Here is a 27,167-nt window from a genome sequence, read left to right on the forward strand (position 1 = left end):
CACAGGCTGCCTCTGTGCTGTACCCAGGAGCTGTAAGATGGACTGGCCTTCCCGGTCAGGATGGCTTAGGCTGCCCTGCCTTTCTCACCATTTACTTAAAGCCACCAACAACTGTTGTAAGCTCCTCGGCCCTGTGCCAGGCAGTCCCCGTGCCGGCACTCGGCTGCACGTCCCTCCAGTTCCCCTGCCCTCTATACCTTTGTTGAGGCAGGCTACCACCTCTCTTTAAAATTTCAGGGGAGCATTTTCTCACATGAAGCCTCACAAGAAGGTTTCCATAAAACAACTGGCTATTAACAAATTGCTCAAGTTTGGCACATCAGCATGAAGGACTAGGTTTTGGGCTGGTTTAACGCTGTTACTGGCTTGTGGACAGGCGCGGTTTGGAAGAGGTGCCTCCCAAACCTGGTGGATCAAAAGTCCTCGATTTTCCCTGACCAGTGTAATGGCACACCCGTAACTGTGATGGTGTTCATGCAACAGTGTGATTACAAAGTAATTGGAAGACACTGTCAGAATCTTCTTAATACAAAACAGCCTCCTTCTATCTAAAAGAGCTTGGCAGGCTCCCCTGACAATACACAGATTAATCATGAATGTAGTTGAGCACATTGGGGCTAAAACTTAATTTCAGAACCACTGGAAAGAGAATAATTCTTTTCACATTTGTTTAACACTGCTAGCAATTCATCCTTCCAAGAGTGCTTTGTCAAATCCCAGGACAATTACTAGAGACTACTGTATAAATATAGTAACAAGCAACAACAGTTAATATGAACTTAAATCTGAAGGCACAAGACAGGCATGAATTTACCCATAAACAAGAAATTGTTCCTGTGTTCTCTTTGCAAAACCGTACCACCTCCTGCAGTTTCTCACAGCAGACACGGAGGGGTTGACTTTATCTGTTCATTCTCTTTCCTTCCCAGGCTCTCAGGGTTTGTTTTTAAATCAAATATGGAATGATAGTTTTACGTTCATGACGGTGGGTAAGTCCTCTGTTTCTCCACAGGAAGGATGCAGCAACAAAAGTGGTCGGTCCTGCAAGGTGACAACCTGCCTGTAAGAGGTGAGGGCTGTTCAGCTGCCCACGAAGTCCTGGGCACGTGTCAGGCAGGATGCCGACATTAGTGGCAAGGCTTGGTTTTGTGATGTGGTTCTCTGCCAACTAAAGACCGGGCTAGGATCACCGATCTAGTTACCACAGACCATCTGTTATCAAAAGGAAGCAACAGACTTTTCTAACTAGTAAGCTAAACTGCATATAAACCAGTAGCCAATTTCTGAGCCAGCACGTATAACCACATGCTATTTTCCAGCATCTGTATCCATCAGCCCAGTCTACCCTCCGCACGTCTTTTCAGAGGGAATGTCCTTCCCCGCCACACTGGCACAGACAGGGCCTCACTCACACCAGTACCACCATCTGCCTGTCCTACATCCAGCAAAAGCCTCTCAGAGAAGAATATATTTTACTCTAGGACTTTATTAGTAAGCATATAACCAACCATAAATGTGCTTTTTCTTTTCACTGTACTAGAGGTTATTAAAGACTACTGGCTCCTTTCACATTGTTCGCTCTACCGTGGAGCCTCCTCACAATTTTGGGACCTTTTCCCACAGATAAATCCACGTAAGGTATTAGTGCCTGCACAGCACCACAGGGCAATCTCACAGCTGCTCTTAGGCTGCATCGATGCTTCTTTAAATAAGTAACAAGATCCCTTGTGCTTAAAAGTGGGGGTTAAGAAGCCCTTGAAAAATTAAGTCCATAACATATTAATTAGAGCAAATTTGACATAATGAAGAAGAGCTTGTGGTCAAAAAACCCCCACTACCTCTCTATTGCAGATTCAAATCAAATGAGGAATCCAGTCAAGTTTGTATCACTGCTTCCTGGCTATATAAATAGCTGCAACTAGCATGCTAAAAATAAAGCAGATAAATATTTGAGGCCCACTGCTACTTAACTTACTGTTGTGCTTACTTGCTTACTGCTTAACGTTGTGTAAATCAGCAATAATATCAAGGAGATCAATGAATTTACACCAGAATACTTTGCTGAAGTCAGAAGGAGGGACTGTGTTTCCAGCAACTGCAGACAAGTCCTCTCATGAACTCCTCACTGTCGGCTGACTGAGCTTTCCTTCCTCCTGACCTACAGGTCTCTCTGACAGCAATGGGAAAATGAGCATAGGGTTAAATGCCACGAAAGCTGCATAAATCAGAAGCCATACAAGAAGGAAAAAAGCTGCTTTACTCAGATGGGTTTATCTAAAAATACTCAGCTTGCACTCGCCTCAGACACACCTGACCCCCGCCAGTGATACAATGGGAAAACGTGCTATAGCACATGGATTTTCAAAAGCATGGACAGCTAGAATAAGCATCTTGCAGTTAGATTAAACAGGTAAACGTTTAAGAAAAAACAGCATAATGAAAAAATATGGCCCTTTTGTCTAATCTATAGGATAGGACATAGGTAACCTTTAAGAGAAAAATAAATTTCTTTTAAAATTTTTAAATTTCTTTTTAAAATGTTCATTTTTAAGCTTAGCCTGACTGAGGGCTGCAAAAGCTATCTACTACCTAGAGCAGTTTAGAAGAAATATTCTTAGTAGAGCAGTATCTAGCTCAGTATCTATACACGTCAAATAAAATAGCGATTACCATAAAACGACTGGAAAAATAAGTAGCTATACTTTTCTTTTGTAGATCAATTTTCTCCCCCCAAAATAACTCAGTATTTTGCCCATGAAATACTTCAGACTAATGCACTCCTGAAAAAACAGTTGGAGATGAACAAAATAATCTCAAATGGCTCTTCTGTCTAATTTTAACTCTAAGAGACCATTTTACATCAAATAAAAAGACAACATAATGTACCTGATAATAAATCGCATTATTTGCAAGGGCACTTATGGAACACGAATTATTTGTATTGATGGAATAAACATTCAACAGAATCCACCAAAACATGTGAAGCTATTTAAAGGGAAATACAGTAGTGCTCCATCCTGAATAAAGCAAGGCAAAAAACCCCCCAACAAACTATGCTTAAGTACGTATAGGTATTGTGTTATTCTGATTACATAGGAAAACTAAAGACAAAAAGGCTGCCGGTTTTGCCTATTTTTTTCTTGCTTTTCCAGGAAACCAAATATTAAGTACCTGGCTTACAAACCTCCTCCAGCAGTTGATTCCATTTCCTTTGACGTTCACCTCCTACGAATGACACAATCCAACACCCACATGCCAGCTTTAAGAAAGCAAAAATGCCGTGGCTTCAGCAAACCCCCATCCACTTGAGGCTGGCCAAAGAAAGATAAAATACCCTGCAACTCTGCAAACAAATTATACCCACTGCTGACGTAAGGAGAGGGAAGGGAAAGCAAAGGGGGGTTGGAGCTTAAATCAGAGGAAGCATCCTTAGTCACCCAGAGCATGCGTTGAGATTTTAATGGCACACCTGGACATCAAAAGCCTCTATTAGCTCTAGTTAGAGAGTAAACAGTAGGCTGCAACTAAGTAATGAGCATCACCTTGCAGGGTGGGAACTGGGACCCTGGGTGCCTTGTCCCCAGCTTGGGTCCTGCAGATGCTGCAGGGAGAGGGACTGTCCCCAGTAGCGCTAGAGCCCAAGGTAGGCAAGGCTCTGAGGAGTGCAGAGGATGGACCTCCCTCCCCATCAGTGCCTCACAGAGCTGTAGATTATTTCTGTGTCTGCACAGGCAAAATAAATCATCAGCAGTGAGGAGCTGAGGCCTTTGTGGAAGAGAAGGGAGTCAGCAGCACAAAGAGGATTTGGTATTATGTCTAACATTGCAGTCAGCTTTTAAGCAGCTAGACAAGGGCATGGCGGGTGGCATTAAGGAGCGCTTCAGGGCTCAGAGCACGTTGGGCGACATAACCCAGAGCTGCAAAAGCCTGAGAGGAAGGTGCACGCCGGGGACGTGGCTCTGCACTGCTCACCTGCCACCCTCCCAATGCCTAGAGCAGCAACTTGTTGAAAGCGTGGAGCTTGAGAGCCCTGCGTGCTGCATCCCAGGAACATGACCCCGTTCCCGGTACTGCCAGCATCGCTGCCCGCCACATCCAGGTCTTCCCCCGAGCTCTCCCAGCCAAAAGCTGGTCCCACCCAACTTTCCCCAGTTTATGAGACCTGGGAATGGCAGAGCTTCCAGGCACTGAGCTGTACCTGTAAGCAACCTCCCCCTTCTCCCTCGTTTCCAACTGTGTTTGTGAGCAAACAGTTAAAAGTACCACCTTTAAGCTTGGAATCCAAGCTTTTGCCTAAGCAACACCACCAATCAGGAAGTCAAACAAACAAATGGGAAGCAAGGAAAAACGCCGCATAATTACTCAGAGCCACCCTGGAAGGAAGGCTGTAGCAAAAGCACTGAATCTCTTTTATTAAGGATTTCTTACTGTGGTAGAACGCTGCCTAATAGCTGCTGTATCCTGCTTGAGCAAGTACATTCTCCTTGGAAATCAAGCAAAGGTTTCTAATCGGTTTTGACAGAGTGCGGTCCCCTAAAGCTACATTTTCTGTCTGATTCATGCTGACTGACTGTAACCCTACGACAGTTATTGAAAGTTAATTAGCGGTGAAGTGCAAAGAGCTCTAGGAATGAAAATACAAGCAAGAACTGAATGTGGAGTGTCTCCTTTCCCAGGAAAAATAGTCAAGAAGGTTAACACAACCAAAAAAATATTGCAAATTGAAAATGTGAAAGGGATTCCTCTAATAACTTGGCTATGATTGTCCCTTGCTGTTTAGACACACAACTGAGAGGTAACATATTTCTATGGGTTTATTAGGGAAGCAGATAAACACAAAATCCAGCATTTATTTCTTCACCACATTTGCTAGAGAAAGAGCCTGAAAAGTTATATAAAGACAAATAGAGATACACATCAATCGCTGCTTCCTTTAGAGACTGAAGTTTGTCAGATGTTGCACACCCTATCAAATCCCAACTATTTTTGCCCTTGTTCTCCACTTCCTCAGTACTTGCAAGGAATAATCCACAGCTACATGCAAGCCCAGCCAGCGCGGAGCGGGTGTAGGAGGTGAGGCGAGGAGAGCCGCAGCCCCGCACCACCCACTCCCCACAGATGTAAGTGCCGAGACAAGGTGCGAGGCAGTGGGCAGCCCCCTTCAGGTGTTAAAAAAGCCCATCCTGGCACCCCCAGGAATTGGATCCAGCCCTGAACAATCAAAAATAAAACCAAAAGCAACCTTCACGCAGAGAAACAGCATGGTTTTAAGAACAAGGAAAGGAATGCATTGTAGCAAAGCAACCAGGTTGGAAAGGCCAAGTGTAGGGCTCGGTATAAAAATAGATGTTGGTGATACCAGAATGCTTTGTTAAAATGGTGTTTATTGATTTTCATAGAATAGGAAAAAAGCTCCAGCCCTTTCCACCCCTGACTGCTGGCTGTGACTCACAACCGATCTAAAACGACTGCAGCGAGCAAGCGGGGACTGGGCTGAGTTGGACCTGGCTGGTGTCTTCACAGCGCTGACGGGGCATCGGCGCGTCCTGCTCCAGGCTCTTCTTCTGGCTGCCTAGGAGACACGAGAAAAGCTGTGGACGTTCACCTCCACCAAAGCATCTAATCCCATTTCATTCAGGGAATTCCTCTGGGCGAGCAGAGGGCCCGACAGACACGCGCTGGCTGCCGGCACGCTGCTGACCTGGCTTGGCCTTTCCCTCGGGCTGGGGGGGGACAGGGGCCCCTGGAATGGGGTACATACAGAGGCAAACATTAACTCTCCTGTTTGGTTGGGGCAGCTGTCTTGGCTGAGTTTTGGAAGTGTTTGCAAGCCCTTCGCCTGAACGTTTGTTTTGGGACCAATTTGTACCTTGGTAAAAGCAGTCGGAGTTTTCGGTCAGCTAGGCGGAGATGGGACCGCAGTCCCAGGAAACGCTTTTGCTGTGCTGTTGCATTCACGATTTGTCTCTGTCCTTCCACGCACACACCCTTACCTCAACAGCACGGAAGAGAAACAACAGCCAGCATACCCCACGCCACAAAAGGTGCCTCGCCGCCCTCAGAGGCGCCGGACAGGCCGCTGCCCCCGCCGTGCCCCCCTCACAAGCACTGAGGATGAAGCGGGACGAGTCCCCGCCCCGGCCGCCCCGACCCGCCCGCGCAGCGCGGCGGGGGCCGCACCGCCCCTTCCCCCCGCCGGGGCCCGCCCTCGCCCTCGCCGCCACCGGAGACCGGCGGCCGCCCCATGAGTCCGGCGCGGCCGCCCCGCCGCTGCCGGCGCCCAGGGGCCCGGCTGGGGCTGGGGCTGCGGCTGCTCCTCCTGGCGCTGGCCGGGGCGGCGGCGGGCAGCGGGGAGGCGCCGGCAGCAGGTACCGGCCTTCCCCTCCGCCCCGCAGGGGTGCGTGGGGCAGGGCAGGCCGCGGGCGGGGCGGCGGTCCGGGGTGGGGAGGGGGGGGTCCCTCCTCTCTGCCCGGGCTGAGGAAGGGCTGGATGGGTTTGCTTAGCACGCCCCATCTCCTTGGGAACAGGGAGCGGGGAGGGATGCGCTCTCCTGCCCCCGGTTCCCCTCAGCCCCCAGCGCGCCTCCTGCTTCGGCCCAAAATGGCGCTGCCCTGCGGAAAGGCCCTGCCCGGCAGCTAAAGCCGCTTCAGGGGCCAGACCCGCTCCCTGAAAACAGCCCTTGCTGTTTTGCTGCTGCTCGGCCCGCTATCAGTGCGGTTTCCACCAGGATATGCTGCGTGGGACCGGGTGGCCTGCCTGAACTCGGGTGATCAAGGCGGCCCCAGGCGCATGGAGAGCGAGCCAGAGGCGGGGGTGGGAAGGCCATGGGGAACGGGCTGGGGGCCTCTGTTAGACCCGCTGGCTTTCTCATTAGCTCGGTTCAGGGCAAGGGGGTGCAGAACAGGTCTTTTTATTAACAAAAGCAGTGAAAGCCCTAAAAGTTATTAGTTGTGATAAGTATCAAAAGAAGCTACTTCCCCCCTTGCCTTGATGTTCCCGAGTCTTGGCCATTCACCGGATTCTGCATCAGATGCCAATTCCCTCCACTGGTTGTAATCTCAAAACCTGAGAGCTGCTCTCTCTGTGTCCTCAACGTAGCCAGAATCTTCCTCCGTCTCCGTTACCTGTTCAGAAGCATCTTTCCGTTTCAAAACGTGATTGTTTCACTGTATGGTGCTGATACCATGTTTGAAGCAAATTATTTTTTCTCAAGAAAATGCCTTAAAATAAGAGGGTGTATGTGTAAGAAAATATTTGTATATGGAGCATGTTACGTCTAGCGTGGACAGATCGTTTATCCATAGTGGCAGAAAGTCATAATACACCCTGTGGGGAAGGTGCAGGCACTCGCGGCTGCATTTTTGGTCCTGCTAGGGTACTGCCATTTCCTAGCACTGGATTATCTCGGTTTTAGCCCTGGGTAGTGCCCAGCCTCGCCTGCTTGCTGCAGCAGTCAGCAAAGCTTCAGAGATGAATCCTTTTGCAACCTCATCTGATGACTTTTATGGAAGCACCTGTCAAGAGGTACAGCCAGCCCTTGTTGCAAGGGTTGTGCTCCCTCCTGCTGGATTTGCCGTGGATGAAAATTAATCAGATGGTTAATTTTTCACAATAAAAATGCCCAAATTTTAAGTTCAAACCACTTTAGCAGGATCATCTGTGGCCACTTTAATTCTGGAATGACTTAATAAACTTAAGTAAGAACATCCACACAGATATTTTTCATTGGCTTAATTAAATTGGTTAGAAAGTAATTTAGCCCAAATTCAGCTTCCTTATAAAGACAGGGCAGGTTTTTACCTGCACACAGCATCTCCTTGTCCAGATTAAGACTTTTGCACATATTCATTATGCTGTTCTGAGAGTATGACAGTGTTTTAGCAGTTATTACTGAGCTTGGCGTAGACCTACATTTTCTATTCAGTGAGCCAGATGATTCCCTCTGCTCAGATCTGTAATTATTTCCTTTATTCTTCTCTTTAATTATGTTCCTGGAACACTGCAGTAATGCACTGTAGGGTATATTTTACACATGTATATAGATTGGAATGTATGTTGTTCTTCAGAGTTTGCTCCATACATCTTTTAGGTGCATTTCTGCCTAAAAGAGCAATGTAATTCTGAAGATCTTAGGGGCTCACTAGCGTTTCAGGAGAGTTAGACCTATTAGCATCCCTAATTAAAGCTATCGGTGCAAGTTGCCTTACTACATATCATGGCCGGACTATGTCCGGAAAATTTGTTTTAAAAAGAAGAGTTGTGTTATTTAACATTAGAAACATTTCCAAGGGAGAGGAGTATGATTTCTGCGATCAGCAGCTGTGTCATGTGCTAAATGACTATTTTAATATGCAAGCCTGTTTACCTGCTCAGACTCCCACAGTTTCATTCACCATTGGTATAAGCATCGACTCCAGTGGAGTTACACCCACTCGTGCCAGCAATGAATTTGGCCCAGAGGCCCTACTCCAGTGCCATCAAAACACTGATACCAAAGCCAAGCTTTTATGGATTGCATTTTTTTAAAATACCACCCTAGATTTTTTTTTTTTTTTTCCTCAAAGGTGTTGCAGTTTACTCTGGAGCCTAAATGGCATGATTAGAAGTCTAACTTGAATATTCATCTAAATCATATTGAACATGCTACTCTGCAGCATAGTTTTCATGTTTGATTATCTACAAATTGCTTGTGATTCCTTCAGCATAGATAATAATGAAATGGAGGAAAATTATACATTTGTATTTGATACATGCTTAAAATTAACTTTTCTGCCCCTCCCCCAGGTAGAAACTGTAGCTTTTTGCAGGAAATGGATGTCATCCAGAAACAGGATGAAAACTGTTATTGCTATGTGCAAAACAGAACCATTTACTTACAGTACGTTTGGTCGACTCTTCAGGTAAGAGGCCATTTTGGGAATCATTCAGACACGCAGTACATTTCACGTGAACTTCTGCCAGTGAAGTGCATCATCAGTTAGCAAGATCAAAGCAGTATCTCTGTGTAATTAGTAGTTTGAACAGTGTATAGGCAGGACCGTGATAAAAATGTAGCACTGTGATCCTCCACTTCTGATGGAGTGAGGTTTGGTCTCTTTATTAGGAGGATGTCAGCCAGGCTTTACAGTATGATGCCACACAATCATTAACTTAGTGTTGCATATTATTTTGTTGCACACCTTTTCTACTGATGGTCCACTGCTAACCTCTGCAACAAATGTTTTTGGTTATCACCAAATGTCTTTATAAAACTTTTAGATTTGAGGATAAAATGCAGTTCTCATTCACTCGCTGTAGCATACCAGGCCACAGTATGGGAAGCAGTAGATTGTGACTCATGAAAAAACAGCAGTAGCAGTGCGTTTCTGTTCTTCTGAGTAACAGAGGATCATCTTACAACAAACATGTTTAGAGATTAGCTCAAAACAATATGAAAATCCCTCAACAGTGGAAGTAATAATAACTAAAGGCAGAAGCTGACTATCTGTGTGGTTCCCCCCTTTTTTTTTTTATTCCTGGGAAGTTTGTCTCTGGACAAGGGAAGGAAACAGTTTAACTTCATCTCTGTTGGAGGAATTTGCTCTTGAATATCAGAAGTGGCACATCTCTTTGTCTGTTCCCAGGACTGTTTTCCTCAGGAACACGCTGCAGGTGTTTCCATGAACAGTCAGACTTCAGGCGGTAAAACCATCCAGCAGTCACACAAGCATTCCTGGAGTAAATGCTTAAAAGCAAGAAGTTCAGATTTTTTTTCCCACAACAAATTGCTTGCTGACGTGTTGTCTCTTCTCCCAGTACAATCCTGTTTTATTACCTGTTGCATCACTTTTTTTGTAGATGGGTCTGTTGTCTAATAGGCTCTGATCAAGAGCTCACAATGAATCATGATCTCCAAGAAGATCATCCCATCTCAAAAGATCAACAAGATCTTTTACAAGTTTTGTGGGGGAGGCTGCTAGGAACTAGCAAGAAACCCCAAAATACTCAACAGGAATATGCTTGTATTTAAATTTCTGGTTATAATATCTTTCATTTTCCTTATCCCTCTTCTGTCTCCAACATGAAGATTGCATTGTTAACTACAAGAAAAGCAAGTCCCATTTCTTATGGTTCAGGAGAGGAATGGGGAAGCGTATGAACATCCACAAACTGGTCAGTCAAATATTCCTGGTTTTGTTAGAAACTTGTGCATGGGCAAGTGTCATGGTAAAACCAAACCCACTGAGCTTTTGGATGGATTGAGTCCCCTCCATAGAACTTTGCTGACGTTGAGTTCTTTGAATCACCTTGTAAGGCCTAAAGGATCAATATATAGTTCAGAAAACAAAAAACTCCAGTGATTCTGAGATACTTCTCTGTGTATTCTGTTTTTAGGTAGAAGTTAACAGCAGAGAAATGTTCAGGTTTGAGCCTATTTCAGAAAAAAGCAACTGTCGTAATTCAGAAAATGTTTTTGAGTTTGCTGTATGTGCTGTTCAAATCTTCTGGAAACCAGAGACATCTACAGAAACTTCCATAAGCATAAAACAATATGGAGAGGATATTTGTTTCAAAATACAGCCCTTCAAACCCAAACTGTACACTGTGAGTGTGAAACGAAAAAGTAAGTAAAAAAGCTTTCAGTTTAGATTACAGATAGATTGGTATTTCCAGCGTTAGTGAATGTACCATCTCTTCTTTAAGCAGCTTGGGACTTCTCTGTTGATATTTTGTATAATCAGCATTTCAGATTGAATTAGTCTAAAGTCTGTTTCTCTTTTTTTTCTCCCCCCTTTTTTCAGTGCTAGATGGAAAGCTCTTGTTTTTGTTTGTAGCTGGAATTTTTCTGTTCCATTTTGCAAACAGCCTGAGCAGGTGAGTAATAGCTGCTGGGTTTTCACCTTTCCCAAAGCCCGTGCATCTTTGGTCTGTTTTCTAAGCTAAAGAGGTGGTTCTCTGGGAAAGTGAAATAAGGAAAGTGAACATATGTTTAAAACTTCTTCATACCGTTTGTGTTTGGGCAGATTGTGCCATATCTTGGAGTGCTGCACTCTATTAATCACTTAGCTGTGTTAGGGTCCTTGTAGCCAAGCTTCCTGCACTGGGTGACACCAAGACAATCCTCAGCGAGCATGTGTGTGGATTCAGAGAGATTCTCTCTCCCTTTTGTAGACCAGTGATGATAGCTGAATGCTAAATAATGCTGCAGGTATTACCAGCGATGCCCTCCTGCAGCGAGAAATGCTCAGGATGAGATCATCTGCCTCCACCTTGGTGCCAACCTTTCCCCATCGTTCTTTTGATGCACGTTTTGCATAGCGTGTAAGGGAGGATACTTACTGTTATAGCAAAACATGTGTCCCATGACTTCAAAGCAGAATGAGTCACAAATTAATTGTCAGGAGGTACCTCTAAAACAAGCAGAGCAGCAATAGGTTTTATAGAGTTAACCCTGAATTAAAAAAGTCAGACTTTATAAATGCATAAGCTTATTAAAAAAATCTTGTTGGTTTGTGGAGGTTTTTTTACATTTTAAATTGAAAAAATAAAACTTTTCTTGCAGTACAGAACCATATCGGTACATAGAAGAAAATGAAATTAGTAGAAACTAGAAGGTCAGTGAAATCAGAAATAGCGTGAGCTTCAAAAAAACCCAACAGAATCTCCTAGCCTGTAACAAGTGCAGTGACCTTAAGTATCTGCTGGGAATTTTTCCTTACATGGATTTAATATCTAAACTAGGCCTGTAAACCATGTAACTACAATTCTAACTTACAGCTGTGTTAAGTTCTTATTGAATATCACTGCTGTTTTTACAAGTGTTGGCATCTTAACCAATTACAAATTATACTTCTCACCATATTCTCTCTTGTTCTCTTACAGGAGTACCAAGTTCTTTTACCTTTCTGGAATGATACTGGGTGTTTTTGCTCTGCTAGTCTTTGTTCTGTTGACACTTAAAAGGTTTATTCCAAGGGTAAATCTACATTTATAAAACAAAATAATAACAATAATCATCATAATATAGGAAGTGTACAGAGCCAGATTCTGATCTTGCTCTGCTTTTGTGGCCAGGTAACCCCACTGAAATGATTGCAAGATTTCTTGCTTCAATTAAATATAATTAGGTCAGAATAAAGTTCTAGTTAGCTTGCTCCTGAGTTTACAGGAGATTGTTGATGTGCAAGAAGAATTTATTCTGAATTAATTTATTTTTATCGAACTGGAGTTAAGCTTACTTTTGAATCTATGAATCAATCAAAATCAAAATGTAGTTTTAGTGGCAACTGGGACAGATTCTGTTCTGTTCACCAGAGACAATTCATTGCAAGGCAGATGTGAATTTTTCCTTTACTTTCACAAAATCCTTACATTCCCACAATAATGCGGAGATATGGTAATTGGAAATGCACTGCAATAGGCTTATACCATGCAAAAATGCAGAAATGTAGCTGCTCCACTTAGAATTGATATTGTTTAGTTGCAGTGTGCAGAGCACTGTACAATGGAAGTCTAACAGGTCATAAGCCCTGTAGATCTACTGAATATCACATCTGGGTTTGCCTGTGAGTTCCCTTGCACACAACGATCCTGATTCTGACTTGGATTTTTTTTTTTTTTTTTTCCCCTCCAATTTCCAGCACAGTACCTTCTGGATCTTAATGAGTGGCTGCTGGATGTCATCCCTCTATTTTATTTACTGCTTCAAAGAGAATATGCAGTGGTTGTGGTCAGAACACAGAAACTACTTGTTGGGTAAGAAAATTATAAAAAAATGTGCTGCAGATTTTGGTTTAATTTAGTGGTTAGATAAATACCTGCCCATAGAAAACAAAATCAGGTGACTCATTCATGGAGTACTTTCTTCTCCTAAGATACAGGCATTGGAATATTCTAAAGGTTCCTAATCCACTCAGATGAGCATTTGCTTGCATTGTATCATTAAATAAGGAGTTTGATATAGTGGGCCAGTAGCAGCTTTAAGAGCAGACTTTGCCCATATTATTTGTTCATTGATTTGCCACCACCTGCTTTCCCTGTAACAGCAAAAGGGCAGCTGCGCTGGTTTGTATTTTGCTGGATCTGGATACATAAATTGTTAACTGGATGTGGCTGCAGGGGCTGACAAATCTATAGATATGGCACCTGTCTCGACATTCTGGCATGGGGAGAATTCACATGTGGCTCATAGCATTAGCTGGAGGCTGTTCATAGATCACCTTGTGAACTCTGCACACTTTTGAAATATAAAACATACAACATAATGCAGGTATCTATAAGACAACACGAGAAACAGCAGGCTGTGCATCACAGCAGTTGCAAGCTTTGTGAACCAAACTAATGAAGTTTATATGAGTAGTTTGCATCTTTTTCTCCAAGTTCTTCTTTTCTGTTTCTACAGGATATTTTCTGGCTGTTGGAACTGCCAGCTTTGCCACTTGCTATCATCATGGACCACTTACCACTGAAATGAGCATAACCTTGTTCACGTGGACTCTACAATTAACAGCCTTTGTCTTGATTTATTTTGGTGTCACCATACCTCAAGTTGCATATGCAGTAATAGCAGTCAGCCTCTGTTCAAAAGGCCTGTGTTACCCCCTCGGTGCTGCTTGTCACATAGGCAGGTTTGTATGTATTTGTGAATGTCCAACACCCTGTATCACCGGGAAATACCGGAGGCTGATAATGAAAAAACCATTATACTTCAATAATGATTTATGAATTTCTAGTACTAGGTTCATATTTTTACCAGATGTAAAGCTGCAACAGACAGAAAAGGTTTAAAGCCTGAGACACAGGAATTTAATTACTGTCCATTTGGCAGTTTTAAGCACAAGTTTTGTTATATGGAGAATGGAGAAATGTGACTGTGCTCTTAAATACAAATGTAGCACCTTCTAGTCTGCAGCATATGGTAATGAAAACATTTCTGTTTGGCTGATTGATCAGACAGCAGCAATACTGCCTTGGTTTCTTGTGTAGTGAGAGAATCTGCAGGTAACTTGTACTGAATCTTAGGGGGTAGAACAGTCTACTATCACTGAGGAAGCAGATGTTAAAACAGTGGTTAGGTTATGTAGTGTAGAGTTTAGTGTAACCTGTAGGTCAGGTAGTGTAGAGTTTAGAGACTAAAAACCCATGTCCACAAAACCAATGGTTTCCACTGGTTTTAGTTTTCCAAGGTTATTTGACTAGAGGTACATGGCTACCTTAAATTCATGGAAACAATCTGTTACCACTGTGGAGACATACCCTTGTATTCCCAGAGCCCCGTTTATATTGTGGCATGTGGAATGGGAACTGCCTGTGATACAGAACCATTGAATAGTTTAGGTTGGAAGGAACCTTAAAGATCACCTAGTCCCAACCCCCTGCCCCGGGCAGGGCCCCCTTCCCCCAGCCCAGGGTGCTCCCAGCCCCGTCCAACCTGGCCTTGAACCCTTCCAGGGAGGGGGCAGCCACAGCTGCTCTGGGCACCCTGGGCCAGCGCCTCACCACCTGCACAGTAAAGGACTTCTTCCTTCCATCTAATCTAAATCTCTCCTCCAACAGTTTAAAACAGTTCTCCCTCATCCTATCCCCACCCTCCCTGATAAAGAGTCACTTCCCTTGTTAATGGGGACTTAGTTAAGACCAGTAATGATCCCACTGAGCCAGCAAGACCTTTACAATTTGACCTGAACAAGGGCTAGGGTTCATTCTTTCTTTACAGGGAAATAAGGAGGAAAGTTGAATGCTGCTGGTTGGAGCAGGTGTTTTTATACAGAGCTGAAAGTTTTATGGGCATCCAGCCCTTGCTTATCTTAACTCATCACAACATTTAAATTGAAAGCAGTCGACAGAAGGGAACAGAACATGGCACACTTTCTAATTGATATCTAATTATATTATACATCACTACGCAGCAGCTAAAAAAACATCAGATTGTAAACATTTTGGCCTCAGACTACTCAGTTTTGTAATTTAAAGCAAGATTTAAGAGAAGCAATCTAGTAAACAACATGAACAACTCATAACAGACTTAGAGCATTGCTTATCTTTGAAGTTACATATGCAGACTGGGTTTTGATTCAGCCCATGTCTCTGCACAGACACATTTTGCATATTGCACCTAAAAATGGCTGAGCAAGCAGCCATCTATTTAATTCTATGAGATTTTAGTCCATGCATACACAATAAAGACTTGATCCAAAGCTTATTTGAAGCTCATTAGATACCATTCTGTAGAATTCTACAACTTCAGTTAAGACCTAGGGTAAACAGCCTAGGAAACATTAGACACCTTGTCCTAAAATTTTAATGCAAGAATGTAGCTTGCCCTCTTAAAAGGGTAAAAGTGAATAATGCATGTTAATAGCAGGTAGTAGAGAAAAAGGACAGACAATGATTACGTGCAAGAAGACTTCAGAAATATTGTTTTCATTTCATCCTAGAAAAATTAAGAATCACTTTAAATCAAAAAAGCTGCTGTTTAAATACCTTACTGAAGAGGAGTATCAGGAACAAGGTGAAAGAGAAACTATCAGAGCTCTGGAGGAGCTACGCTCATTCTGCAGGAACCCAGACTTCCCATCGTGGTTAGCTGTATCCAAACTCCAGTCCCCACATAGGTAAGAAAATCTGGCTTCTCTAAGGCAGGAAACACGATGTACAGACGCAGTTACGCAGCAGACCCAAATGCTACTTCAGGCACCGTTCCAGGTGCGTTTCTCTTGCAGGCAGTCAGATGTGCGGGTAGCTCTGTCTTCTTGAGTAATGCCACTAAAGATCACAGCCACACCTCTCAAGGATATTACTTGCTGGTGGTATTAAACCCCCTGTTTGTTGCTTCCTGACCATAAATTACTCTGAGAGTGTGCACGCTTTCACAGCTTATTCGTGGCAATGGCACCTTTCCTTAAAACTTACATGCTTCCTACAGTGCCTCTGTAAGTTCCTACACAGTGACCCAGGTGGCTGCTGGGTCAAATGCCCAGTGAAATGCCCCTTTCTTCAGTTTTGGAGCAGTACACTTTTGCACTGTGTAAAACTGGGTCAGGCTGAAGATACACGCTCAAATATTACCTGGTTTAAATTCCTCAACTGCAAGCCTGCACAGCCAAGGAATCCTATTACTTGAAGTATCAACTGATATCTAAGACTAAGAATACAGAGGAGGAAATCAGTGCCTGCACCTGGGAAGTGTAACAGGTAGAAGAGCTACTCCAGGTACAGCTTAAGAGACAAACTTAAGACAAATATGGGTTGGGAAGGGTCAGGTAAGTGCAGCCAGAAAACCCTGCAGAACACAAAATTAATCATAACAGCAGTGTATTTTCATCAAAACAAAAACTTCAAGATATCAGCAGCAGAATTTCACGTGTTAGCAAGCCACAAAGGCTTGGCCCTCACCACAGAACCAAGTGTCACAATTTCAAATGAGCCTCCGTCAGCTTGGAATTTAATCGATAAAAAGTTAAAACTGGTTTCAGAACCTTCACCTTCCTTGGATGGGCACACAGCCTCTCTGCCAGGTTTTATAGTTTTATCATTAAACCATCATTTTCTAAGCTACTTGCATTCTGTAGTGTGATTGAAAGATATCAAAAGTGAAAACTCACTGCAGTATTGTAATACAAAATACTGCCAGATGCACAAAACAAACAACTGAGACGCATGTATTTCTAGCCACTCAGTTAATATGGTTCATATAAACTATAAACTATATATAAACACTATAAAAATACAGAAATAAAAAGGAGAACCAACAGAAGTCCGATTTAAAGTTGAGTACCCCTCCAAGCTTCCATTAAGCATCAGAAGATAGTTCAACTCAAGCCAAACCTGTAAAATGCAGCCAGTCCAACTCTGTTCCCCATTTAGACTAACAGTGCTTCCAAGCAGAACGAGGTGACAACATTCATCTTGCAGAAATGTTAAGTCTAAAATGTAAATTATTGATCAGTTTACCAGAACTCCAGAATGTAGCTGCATTTCCTTTTTCTTACATTTCTCTGATGCTGTCGACACTTACCCAGGTGTCAGAACTGCCGTCTGCTTCCACACATTTGCCAGAAACCTCCAGCTCCATTCTCCCTCTTCCATGTAGTTGTCCACTGAAAGTCAGATTTGTGGCAAATTGAAACGTAGGGACAGTACTAAGTTTGTGTTTTGTTCTGCCAGACTTCCAGTTTGGCATTTACTTGGAGCAGCTGCAGAATTCGTAGTCTGCAGCTCTAGGTTCACCAAAAGCAGGAATTCTTTGGCAAGACTCGAGCTCAGCTTGCCCAGAGTGTGCATGCAGCACCAGAAGCAAGGCGACAGCACAGCGATGTAGGAATGCGAAGTGCTCACCATTTTTCATTAGCCATGTCAACTTACCTGAATTCTTACAGCCTTTGTCTCAAATATGCTACAGCTTTAATTTATTTTTAGAAGCAAAGTACCATCTATCCAACTGTACAAATGCTTGTTCTGGATTACCCCGCGAGTACTGACAAGATGAGAAAACGAAGTTAGATCTTCTTGCTTAGTCACAAGACCTTGCAGATGGCCTCCAGAAGAGCAGAAGTTACACATACAGAATAGACTGAAGACTGAAAAGATGAGGCAGGGAAACAAATCTTCAGGGTTGTTGCCATCCATTGCCATTTACTCTGTTGATCAGGTCTCCCTAGATGCAGCTTCTTGTCCACACTGCTTGTGGGCATGTCCCTTCAACATCCCTGCTTAATTGGCAGTATGCCCCGCATTTACAGTATTTTTTTTTTCATTTCTCAGCTGATCACTTCTCCCCTTAAAAATCTGGCAGGTTTGCAGGTTTTGTTCTGGGATCTCCCCACGTTTCACCTGCAGAAACAAAGGCACATGATGAGGAATACGGGATCGGGAGCTTCTTCCTGGAAGAGCAGCTCTTTGAGACAAGGGCAGAATCTGAGCGAGATGATCCAGCCCATTCCATCCACGAGGGAGATGAGGATGAAGAGGAAACACATAAACAAATTTTGTTTCCATATGCTACTGAGTTGCTCTGAACTTCGGAAAATAACGAAAGAAAGGCGGGGAAAAACATATTCTTCGTAGAAAGGAAGGATACAGACAGAACTGACACTTGGTAATTTCTTGTGGTTGCTGGTGGACAAACAAGGATTTTTGAAAAAAAATGTTTCCTGTATCACTGATGCTTCCTGACTAGAGCAACAGAAGGAAACCATAGGGACTCTTCAAGTGAAGAGGATTCTTATGCTATTGGTACTTTAACTGGGGAAGTAAACTTTGCTTCTTTCCAAAGCAAGTACTGGCAGCAGCCTGTCCCACCAGGATGCCTTTTTCCCAAGGATACTACCTCTAGAAAACAGAGAATCTGTTTTGGCCCTTTTCATTGTCAAGTCCTCTGTGCTGAGCACTAGAAGGAGGAGAAGCCATTATTAATACTCTACTGAGTACTCAATCTGTCAAGAATTTTAATAATGCTGTTAGTGTGCTGATAAAGTATTGTTTGTGAGGCTTTTCAGTGCTGAAGATCAATAGAGAGTTAACAGTTGAACAAGGTTTGTTCGCTTTTCTGGCCAGGTTGCCTGTCCATTAGCTTCATTTCACCTCTCCACATTTGTTTCAAGCTCCTCTTACTCTTCTGAACCCTGCCTGTCTTTTCAAGGGACTTTTCATTGTTCTGTTTTGCCTGACTTCATTGTTCTGTTCTTGGTCTCTGCTTGTTACACTGCACTTTGTTCTTTTCCATGTGTTTGTTTCTTCACATATTCTTCTTCCCTCTCCTACGGGTCCCTCTGCTGAACCTTTCTTCTGTCCTCTGCTTCTCCATTTCTGACGACAGATGATTTAGGAGAGGATTTCCACCCCCAAATGTATTTTTACTATTACTTTCAATTTCACTGTCACCTTACTTCCAATGGGTGCTGCTGTCCATTCCAGGCCACTCAACAGCCCAGAAAAGATAACGAGGGCTGAGGCTATTTCAGCTCCTTGGAGGAGCTGCTGTCAGCAGAGCCAGAGTGATGCTGTTAATGCACATATAGCTCCACTGTCCTCAGAGTTCTCAGTAGTTTGCTCATTCAATAAAAAGCCAAAAGTAATTCCTGGCAAAACAAGGAGGGAAGGACACCTGGCTCCTACCTCCCCTTCTTCAGCCCTCTTTGAGACATAGCACAGGAGATGTGTGGGGAGGAAAAGAAAAGAACAAGGAGAGAAATTTAGACAATCTAATGTCTTTCAGCTTATGTATTATTACACAATCCTAGGCTAGGAAGTAATCATGCCCCCTCAGTTCATCTACCTGCAGAGATCATTTCCTTTTGTTCTTTAAACCATCCCTATGTTCTTCTGTCCTCACTTTGCTGTTTTCTTTTACTGTCTTCCAAACTGCAGAAGACAAAAGACCATTAATTCTGTCACCATCTGATCTTACAAACCCACCAGGAATTGCCAGTGGTGGGAAGCAGTTAGCTTTCCAGCAGGGCATGTCAGACCAGGCTATATTTGCTCTAAAAGGGAGATCTTTTATTTGTAATGTGCCTAGTGATGCAGCGTGACTCAGCAGTGCACGCACTATCGTGGTTTCTCATTGTCCATCTCAGGACAAGGGAGAAAATCTGTTACCTGTAACAGCACTGAGAAGTGCTGCCTTACCACATGCCAGGAGCTCCTATGTACCAAACAGGACTCAGAATTGGTACTTGAAAGCCTGACTTACATGGTCCTTCCTCCTTTATATTGCTTCAGCTTTGCTTCATTTGAAAAGTAACTCTTCCATTTTACAGTAAAGAGACAGTTAACAGCCTTTTGTGCTGTAAATTTATAAATATATATGCAGAACTTACAGCCGGCTTAGCAGAGAGAAGCCCTGTCAAGCAGGTGATCCAAAATACACTCACTGTTAAGTCCACAACATTCAAGAACAGCGCAAGAGAGTTCTGCTGAGGAAGGCCACTAGCAGTAAGATTCACCTCTAAGAGGGGCTGCTGCTACCAGATTCGCAGCTAAATTGCCACATGTGCTCTGGGAGTCAGGCTTGGCTTGGGGGGGTCTGTCACTAGCAAGCAGCTGTTGTGAAAAGAGGAAAGCCTCATTATCTTTGATAGTTCGGGAGAAGGATGGAAACTCCTCTCCCCTCCCCCCAATGATCTTAGCAGACTAAAGATTTCTTTTACTTTTGCCTGTGTTGCCATCATGAAAATGAAGTATTTAAAATTATTACAAATTAGTCAGAAAAGGTGTCTTAATGTTAAATGGGTTTTGCATGTTATTTTAAAATACACATTTTTTTTCAGTGTACTTTGTAATTAGCTAAAAACTCCCATCCATGTGAATTGAGGCCAAGGGGGAGAATGAGATTTGCCCTAGCTTAAACCCCCAGTTTTTTCTGGATTTCTGGTCTTTACCAAGGTACTGATTATTATCCTTCCATAAGTACATAATATGTATTTATGTACAATGGCCCAGTTAATATATTAAGGTAATACTTTACATAACCAGTATGTTAAAAATAAAAGCCCTCCAAAAATAGACAATTACGTTTTTCAGACACTGTCCCTTTTTCTAAATCATTTAGAACAATACCAGGTACACCTAACTCCAACAAGGGGGAAAAAAAAAAAATCAGCTGACATTTTATGTAGTTGTGAAGTCCGTCATTTGCCAGGGATCAGCAAATACTATCCAAAGTGGAACAGGAAACTACTAAGTACATCCAAGACAGAAGCGCAGGAACATAGGAGAAATATGACTACTTTAGTGGATAGCTGATACTGACCTTAAAAATTCTCCCAAGCCTGTTCCAGCAGTGGAAACATTTTGTAAACAAAACCCACCCAAACCAACTGCTGTTGAACCCTTTGCCAACAGTGAGTTTACTTGCATGGTGCTCCTGTGATAGATAGATACTACATAGGTTTACTGAAACACAATTGTTAAGTACTGTCCAGTGTTCAGCTAGAAAATCTGGGGGCAGAATCTAGATGTTAATCCATTGCCTTAACTGTTAGAAAAACCTTTCTGCCTTAATGAAGGATGAGTTACATTTATCGTCTGTTTCGTGGTGTTTAAAAAAGGGTTAGAACTTCACACTTATTTTGTGTTCATGGTACAGCATACTTGATATACTGTCTCGTACTTTCAAGTTTTTTTTAAATAAAAATATTTTTCAACTATGTAGTTCTCCCCCCTTACGCATTTGCTCTCTTCAGAACAGCAGGACATACGACAAAGAGGAGCCACACAAACTGGGTGTGTTCATGTCCCAATGTTTTCTCCCTTGTTGCACATTTAAGAAAAGGTAACTGTGCATTAGCTGTGGTTGCTCCAAAACAGTGTCCCCTTTACCATGAATGCATCTCCCTGAAGGAACTTGCCATTCCCATTCTCTGCTCATAACACATCCAAACCACCACAAAGCCAAATTCCGTAAGGTGGCAAGTGAGGCCAGGCAGCCACACATGCAAACAACAAAACAAAACCAAGATCTCTCCCTGTCATAGCTTTTGTATTCGTGCAAGTTAAGCAGTTGAAATAGTAAAAATTGAACTGTCCTACACCTAAAATAAAAATAAATTCCAGACAAATGTGCCACCATATAGGGCAGGTGCAATAGTGCAAATATACTTCGTTAATCAGAAACAGAAATTGGAAGTATTTCCGTACAAGCTGACATGACCTGCACTTAGCAGCCTCTGTCTCAAAACTGCAAGGGGACAAACATAATCTAATTGTGACTTTCATTCATGTTCTGCACACTTCCATATCAACCTCTTCATGATGTACAGTGGTGTGCATCCCTTACGTTCCCCTCACCCCACAGAAGGGAATTTGTGCCTACAGTCAGATTTTACCATGAAACAGATTTTAACACTGTGCAAGAGTAGTTCCCAGACTGTAGGTTCTCTGTCCTCCAGGCACTATCCTCCAGCGAGCCTAGCAAAAGGTCATTATCACCAAATTATTTTCAATCCAAGTGATTGTGTTCGCCGTTGTCACTGTAATATGAGCAAATGTAATAAAAGTTCAGATCGATGCTATTAAATATATTACGGATATTTTATATTTCTTACCACAGTTTTTTACAGTTTCACAAATATCAAAACCCAGGTGTACATGTCCATTTTGCAACACAGAATGACTATACAATTCCAAAAAGAGCAGGCATTTCAAATACACAATTCTGAAGTGTAAACACAGTGTACAAGCTCTTCACCTCACAATCCAGGTGGTATGCAGTAGCAGCTGAGGTAACACCGTACAGCATGAACGCAACAAATGGTTGGTTTGCCTCAAGATGATTTTTAGCATCCTTCTGTCCTGTCACCTGTTCAGTCTTTAATTCTCTCCAAAGTTATACAAACATACAATAAATACATTTCTGATTTTAAAGGACACTTAGACAAGTCATGAGGATTTACGTGAGTACAGTACATTTAAGTTCAAGTGCAAAAAAAGTAACTAGTGGCTAGTCATCGATGTTTCTTTTTATTGTCTATGGTGTTGGTCCCAGGCACCACCAGAACATGGGTTGTTCTAAAAGCACAGCTGAAGCACAGCTATGGGACAGCCCTCAGCCAAGCTAACTGGATGTCAATGTGGGTAAAACTGCGCGCCCCCTTTTCTTCTTAGCTGCTGCCATCTTCCTCTCCCCCCCAGCCCTGTGCTCCTGCCAGCCGTGCCTCTGGATCGCTGGACAGCCCCACGGCACCCACCTTCCCCGCGGGAGGCCTGACACATCACCTGCATCTGATTCCACGGAGGGCTGAGCAATACTCCCTCAGTCCTGCAGAAGCCGAGTGCTCAGAATCCCCTGGGAACAAGCTGTTAACATAAGCAAACGGGCCAGAACACTCTCCGGACTACACCCCCCAACTCCTCCCTGAGCCCAAGCATTTCCCTCCAGCAGCAATTTTCACTGTGCACCAGCGAGTGAGCTGGCTGCAGTTAATATTGAAAAGCATAACAAAACATAATCCAAAGTCTTCCAGTGTCTCTCCTCATTGGGCAAAGCAGTGTCCTAAACATACTGCAATTTAGTTATGTTTGCTTCCTCCTGAGAACCTCACTCGATTTCTGCATCAAGAACTTTGCCCCTATAAATCCTAATCGTTAAGATTTTTAGGCGATTCCTCCCCACCCCCCCACCTTCCCTAGGCACTTAAAGCTTACTGTTTTCTTAATAAATAACCACAGTAACTACACAGCATTAAATAAACCATTGTATAGATGATGAAATAAAAACAAAAAGCCAATGTGTCCATTGAAACCGTGATCAATCTCAGGTTGTGCAATCTTGATCAAAGATTCTTGTCTCAATACAACATCAAATCTAAAATTACCCAAGCGCACACAACCTATGCCCAACTGAAGGGCTGCAAGCACAGAGGGTAACTTCTTCAGAAGCCTCCCTCCAGCTTTTTTGTTTCACTAAAATGCCAGTTCAAAACCTTTGCTTTGCAGAACTAAACCTCTATCTCAAACAAGGTAACATTAGCTTCAAAAACATATTCTTTGAATATGTGTGTGTTTTACTTAATCCATCACCATAATATGAAGATACGCTTTCTAAAGCTACTCTGTTTCTGAGAAATCTTTACAGAGACAGTTCATGCTGTTCCTATATTTACTGGATCTGGTATTTTCTAATAGATTATGCAGGGCAACCCAGTTTCTCTCCTAAAAAGTCTTTTCGTTTTTTCTCGGGAACAAATTCAAAGAAAATTATCCAACGAAGTAAGGCACTCCGTGCCTCAACCAGGGAGGAGTGAACTCCCTTGTTCTACAGATTGCAAAGACATCTCACAGCACTTGACTCAGCTTTAGCAAAGCAGCCAAGAATTCTTCCTACCGTTTAGATCCGGCCACATCCCTTCCCTCAAGAATTCCGAACTTTTGGCTTCCCTGCTCACGTTGCTCTGTGTAGTCATATGAATATTCTTTATATAGTTAAAAGCTTGCACTGCATCACATTATGATCATTAAGATGAAGGAAGTCCTACTTTTGAGCTCCTACTCCAGCGTTTCCCAGGTGAGAAGCAGAATTCCATGCACTGGATTTGATAAGATGAGCGCATCTCAGGGCCCTGCAGCAGCAGGCTGAGCATCATGATCTGACGCAACGCAGTTGCCATCTACTTGGGAATCTGATGTTGCTGTAGGTGTTGGTGCTGAACAATTTCTGGACTGCCCAGAATCTGTTGGATTTTGGGGTTGTCTTGCCGAGCTGGCTGATGAAGCACTGCAATTCTCATTGATTTTCTAAAGAGAGGGGAAAAGGTCGCGTGCAAAAAGTCAGTATAAACACTCAGGACACTGTCCCCAGTGGTATACCCCCAGATGCATTCAGGCACTTCTGGAAAGTCACAAAGCGCTTACTTTGAATGCCCGCAACATAACAAATGGAACTTAAAGAAGCAAAGCAAAAGTCGTACATTTAAATCCAGATGACACTAATAGCAAGCAGACAGTAACTTACCTTCCATCTCTTTTCCTAACTGCACTTTCCCAAGAAGCATGCAAAAAACAAACTTGTTGTGTTTCAAGGGAAAAAAGAACAGTTAACTGGACTTCAAAGAGTTCAGACAAGATCATTAATTTGACCAAACAATTCCGTAACATTTTTTTCATGCTCCTTAAAACTCAACTGGTCCCTCCCTCCCTCCCCAAGATACTGCTCAGACTTTCTGAATGGCAGAACATTTGCAGTCCTGATGTACGATTCCATGCAGTCTACTCAAGCAGGCCTTACTAAGGAACGTGAGGGCACATTTAAACGCCGGTGACGTTCCTCAAGGTTGAAACAGCAAGCCTTCACACTGACACAGTTTACATTAGAAGATGACACACTACCTATGATTATTTGTTCTGCACTGAAGAACAGAGAATATGGCAAGCATGTCCCTTTGCTTGAAGGAGTATAAGCAAGCACTAGCAAAATCCAGCCAAACTCTTAATGCAATAAGAAGGAATAATTTTTGTCACTAATACCATTTTCTGTGCACTGACCTTCCTTCCAAGTGAACTATATTCATTTTAAGGAGGCTATTTAACAAATTTAGTAAGAGAGATGGGCAGCCTTTTTGTAGTTTTAGTATTTTAGTATCACCAGCCTAAAATAAATGACTGAGCACAAAACCTACAATGCTTTGGAGAAGGTTTGCCCTTTTGGGGCACTAAAACAGGGATAAGAGATTTTGGAGAACACAGATAATGAAGAAAATAATACAATGGGCTGCACTGAATTCTGGCACATCAGCAAAAACTACTTTTGTATCAGCACTGTACTTTTACTGGAAGGAAATAATAATGAAGAGATCGTGTGCCACAGAGATGCCAACAGGCACAACAGCCTTTCTGGCTTCTTCACCATTCTCAGCGAAGCAGCTGGGTGGTGTCCAGCAGTGTTGGACAAGTCCCTCTCAGAAGCCACCCAACTGCAAAACATTATTTTCTTGCCATCTTCATTGCATAAGTTCTGTGCAACTGCTTTTCTCCAATTTTTCTTTTTAAAAGGTGACGGCTTGTACTAGCCAAGACCCTGAAGGCATTTACCAGTGGGAAACAGAGCAGTTTGTCTGGACAAATGACTTTGATGTCAGAGGCCCAATGGCATCTTCAGTGTCACTATAAAAAGCACCTTCTTTGACTCAGCGAAGTTCAAAAACAAACAAACAAAAAACCCAACCAACCTAAAGCAGACATGCCTGTAAATATATCTGCAAGAATAAAGACAAGTAAGAAAGGCAGGAGATTGCTGGCCAGGTGAAATTCCTACGCACTCTGCTCTGCTGATTCACACTCATATCCCACATTACCCATTTCTAAAGACAGCGGTTGTGGAAAAAGCATTTCTGTGTTTATGCCTACCGGCTGCATAGAAGGAACCTCACCCACTCCTTCCAGACAGGTAAACACAGTGGTTTTAATATTAACCATGCTGTTCTAAAACCTGCATTGACAGCACTTCCCTACTTTGCTGAAGCAGTATGCTTCAGCTTCATTCTGAAAGGCATGTCCAAAGCATTAGATGATAGTTCAAGATCCAAGCCCATACAATCACTGATGAAGCTAAAGGTATTACAATGTATTTTAGGGGAGACTGGACAGAAGGGAAATGGTGTAAAGTAAGCATCAGCAATCAGACATTTTAGATCATGGAATGGCTCTTATCCGGTGTAACTAGATAGAAAAAATATTAACTTTGTTTGAACAGAAGGCTCTGTATCCCATCAGAAGTTGTCTGGAACACCTATTTCTGCAACAACGTAGACGTTCGACAGCGTCACCCAAGGAAGCAAAACTACATAAAAATCTTTCTACCCTCTGTTAAGAAGCCATGCATCTTCACGTTCAATTACCACCTCGTAAATTTTGCAAAATGCATAACCCGCAGATTCCAACTAATATGAAAACAGACATAAACTTAAATGGAATTCAAGTATATCAAAGCCTGTAAAACAGAGCCTCATTCTATGTCTCTCTCTCCCTCCCTCCCATCTTCAGGAAGATAATACTTGCAAAAATAGTTATTCTTGCTGTACTATACATAGAAAACAACTCTATTTCATGCAGCTTTTCAACTACTGTTTCACAGCTCTGAGTTTATCACAAGCTGACAGAGAATACCTGCCAGGTACCAACAGATTTACACAGCTATAAAGGTTTTCAAGCATCCAATAAATACGTAAGAACTTCCAGTACATTAGAAGATTACCTGCAAAGGCTGGTTCTCGGGAGTTGGACTGGTTTTGGATAGTTTAACCATCTCTTTTATCTGGTAGACAACATAAGCTAAGGTGACCCAAGGAGAAGAGCTGATGCCCCAGGCAGGCTTGTTCACATCCTCTTGCTCTTCTTGGTGTTTAGTTTTCTTTAGAGGGAGTCTGGGCTCAGTCCGAGGCATGATATCTTCCGACTGCTGTTGTACAAGGTCAATAGTTGCTATGGGAACAGGACTGGAAGGCACTGGGATCCTTTCTGCCAGCATTGTCTTTTCTGAAGTTTAAAACAAAATAATCACTGGCAAAAGCCAACAAGCTTAAAAAAAATGCGAAGTAGGCAACGAACTCGAAGTGTTTCTTGCTTTCATAATATGGTTATCACTGTAATGAAAGCAGAACACTGGCACAAACAGCCAGGAGGGAGAGACGCCACAACCTAGTTAAGGAAACGCGCCGGGGATGTTGTCCTTACAGGCAAGGCTGTTCTGCAGC

General features: G+C 43.0%; 2 protein-coding genes across 13 annotated transcripts in view; one reads left to right on the forward strand and one right to left on the reverse strand.

Moving 5' to 3' along the window:
* Positions 1–6,167: 6,167 nt before the first annotated feature.
* NEMP2 (nuclear envelope integral membrane protein 2) lies at positions 6,168–23,196 on the forward strand. 2 transcript variants are annotated; one of them, XM_042783843.1, is made up of 9 exons: positions 6,168–6,368; positions 8,785–8,900; positions 10,375–10,603; positions 10,782–10,854; positions 11,863–11,956; positions 12,621–12,735; positions 13,382–13,607; positions 15,417–15,593; positions 22,612–23,196. In XM_042783843.1, exons 1-9 carry the CDS (start codon positions 6,245–6,247, stop codon positions 22,685–22,687), a joined length of 1,230 nt encoding a protein of 409 aa, XP_042639777.1. In that variant the 5' UTR covers positions 6,168–6,244; the 3' UTR covers positions 22,688–23,196. The 2 variants fall into 2 exon arrangements, with proteins under 2 accessions (XP_042639777.1, XP_042639776.1); XM_042783842.1 differs by lacking the exon at positions 22,612–23,196 and adding an exon at positions 17,774–21,128.
* The window catches only part of MFSD6 (major facilitator superfamily domain containing 6), a 48,603-nt gene continuing 43,433 nt past the window's right edge, over positions 21,998–27,167 (reverse strand). For 8 of the 11 annotated variants that reach the window (XM_032995244.2, XM_032995240.2, XM_032995239.2 and 5 more), the window contains 2 exons: positions 26,669–26,949; positions 21,998–24,213 (listed from right to left, as the gene is read on the reverse strand). In XM_032995244.2, coding sequence (XP_032851135.1) covers positions 24,031–24,213; positions 26,669–26,949 — 464 coding nt within the window. In that variant the 3' untranslated portion in view covers positions 21,998–24,030. Of the gene's footprint in view, positions 24,214–24,430; positions 24,483–26,668; positions 26,950–27,167 lie in introns of all 11 variants that reach the window. The other 3 variants (XM_032995250.2, XM_032995249.2, XM_032995251.2) reach the window with 3 other exon arrangements.

Source organism: Tyto alba, unplaced genomic scaffold (assembly GCF_018691265.1).
Source record: "Tyto alba isolate M040663 unplaced genomic scaffold, T.alba_DEE_v4.0 Super-Scaffold_7, whole genome shotgun sequence".
NCBI classification, from domain to species: Eukaryota; Metazoa; Chordata; class Aves; order Strigiformes; family Tytonidae; genus Tyto; species Tyto alba.

Coding starts and splice junctions, on each gene's coding strand:
- NEMP2 (XM_042783842.1), top strand. CDS start 6,245: ATGAGTCCGGCGCGGCCGCCCCGCCGCTGCCGGCGCCCAGGGGCCCGG. Junction 11,957..12,620: donor TTAAAAGGTTTATTCCAAGG/GTAAATCTACAT, acceptor TCCAATTTCCAG/CACAGTACCTTCTGGATCTT. Junction 15,594..17,773: donor AAACTCCAGTCCCCACATAG/GTAAGAAAATCT, acceptor AAAATCTGGCAG/GTTTGCAGGTTTTGTTCTGG.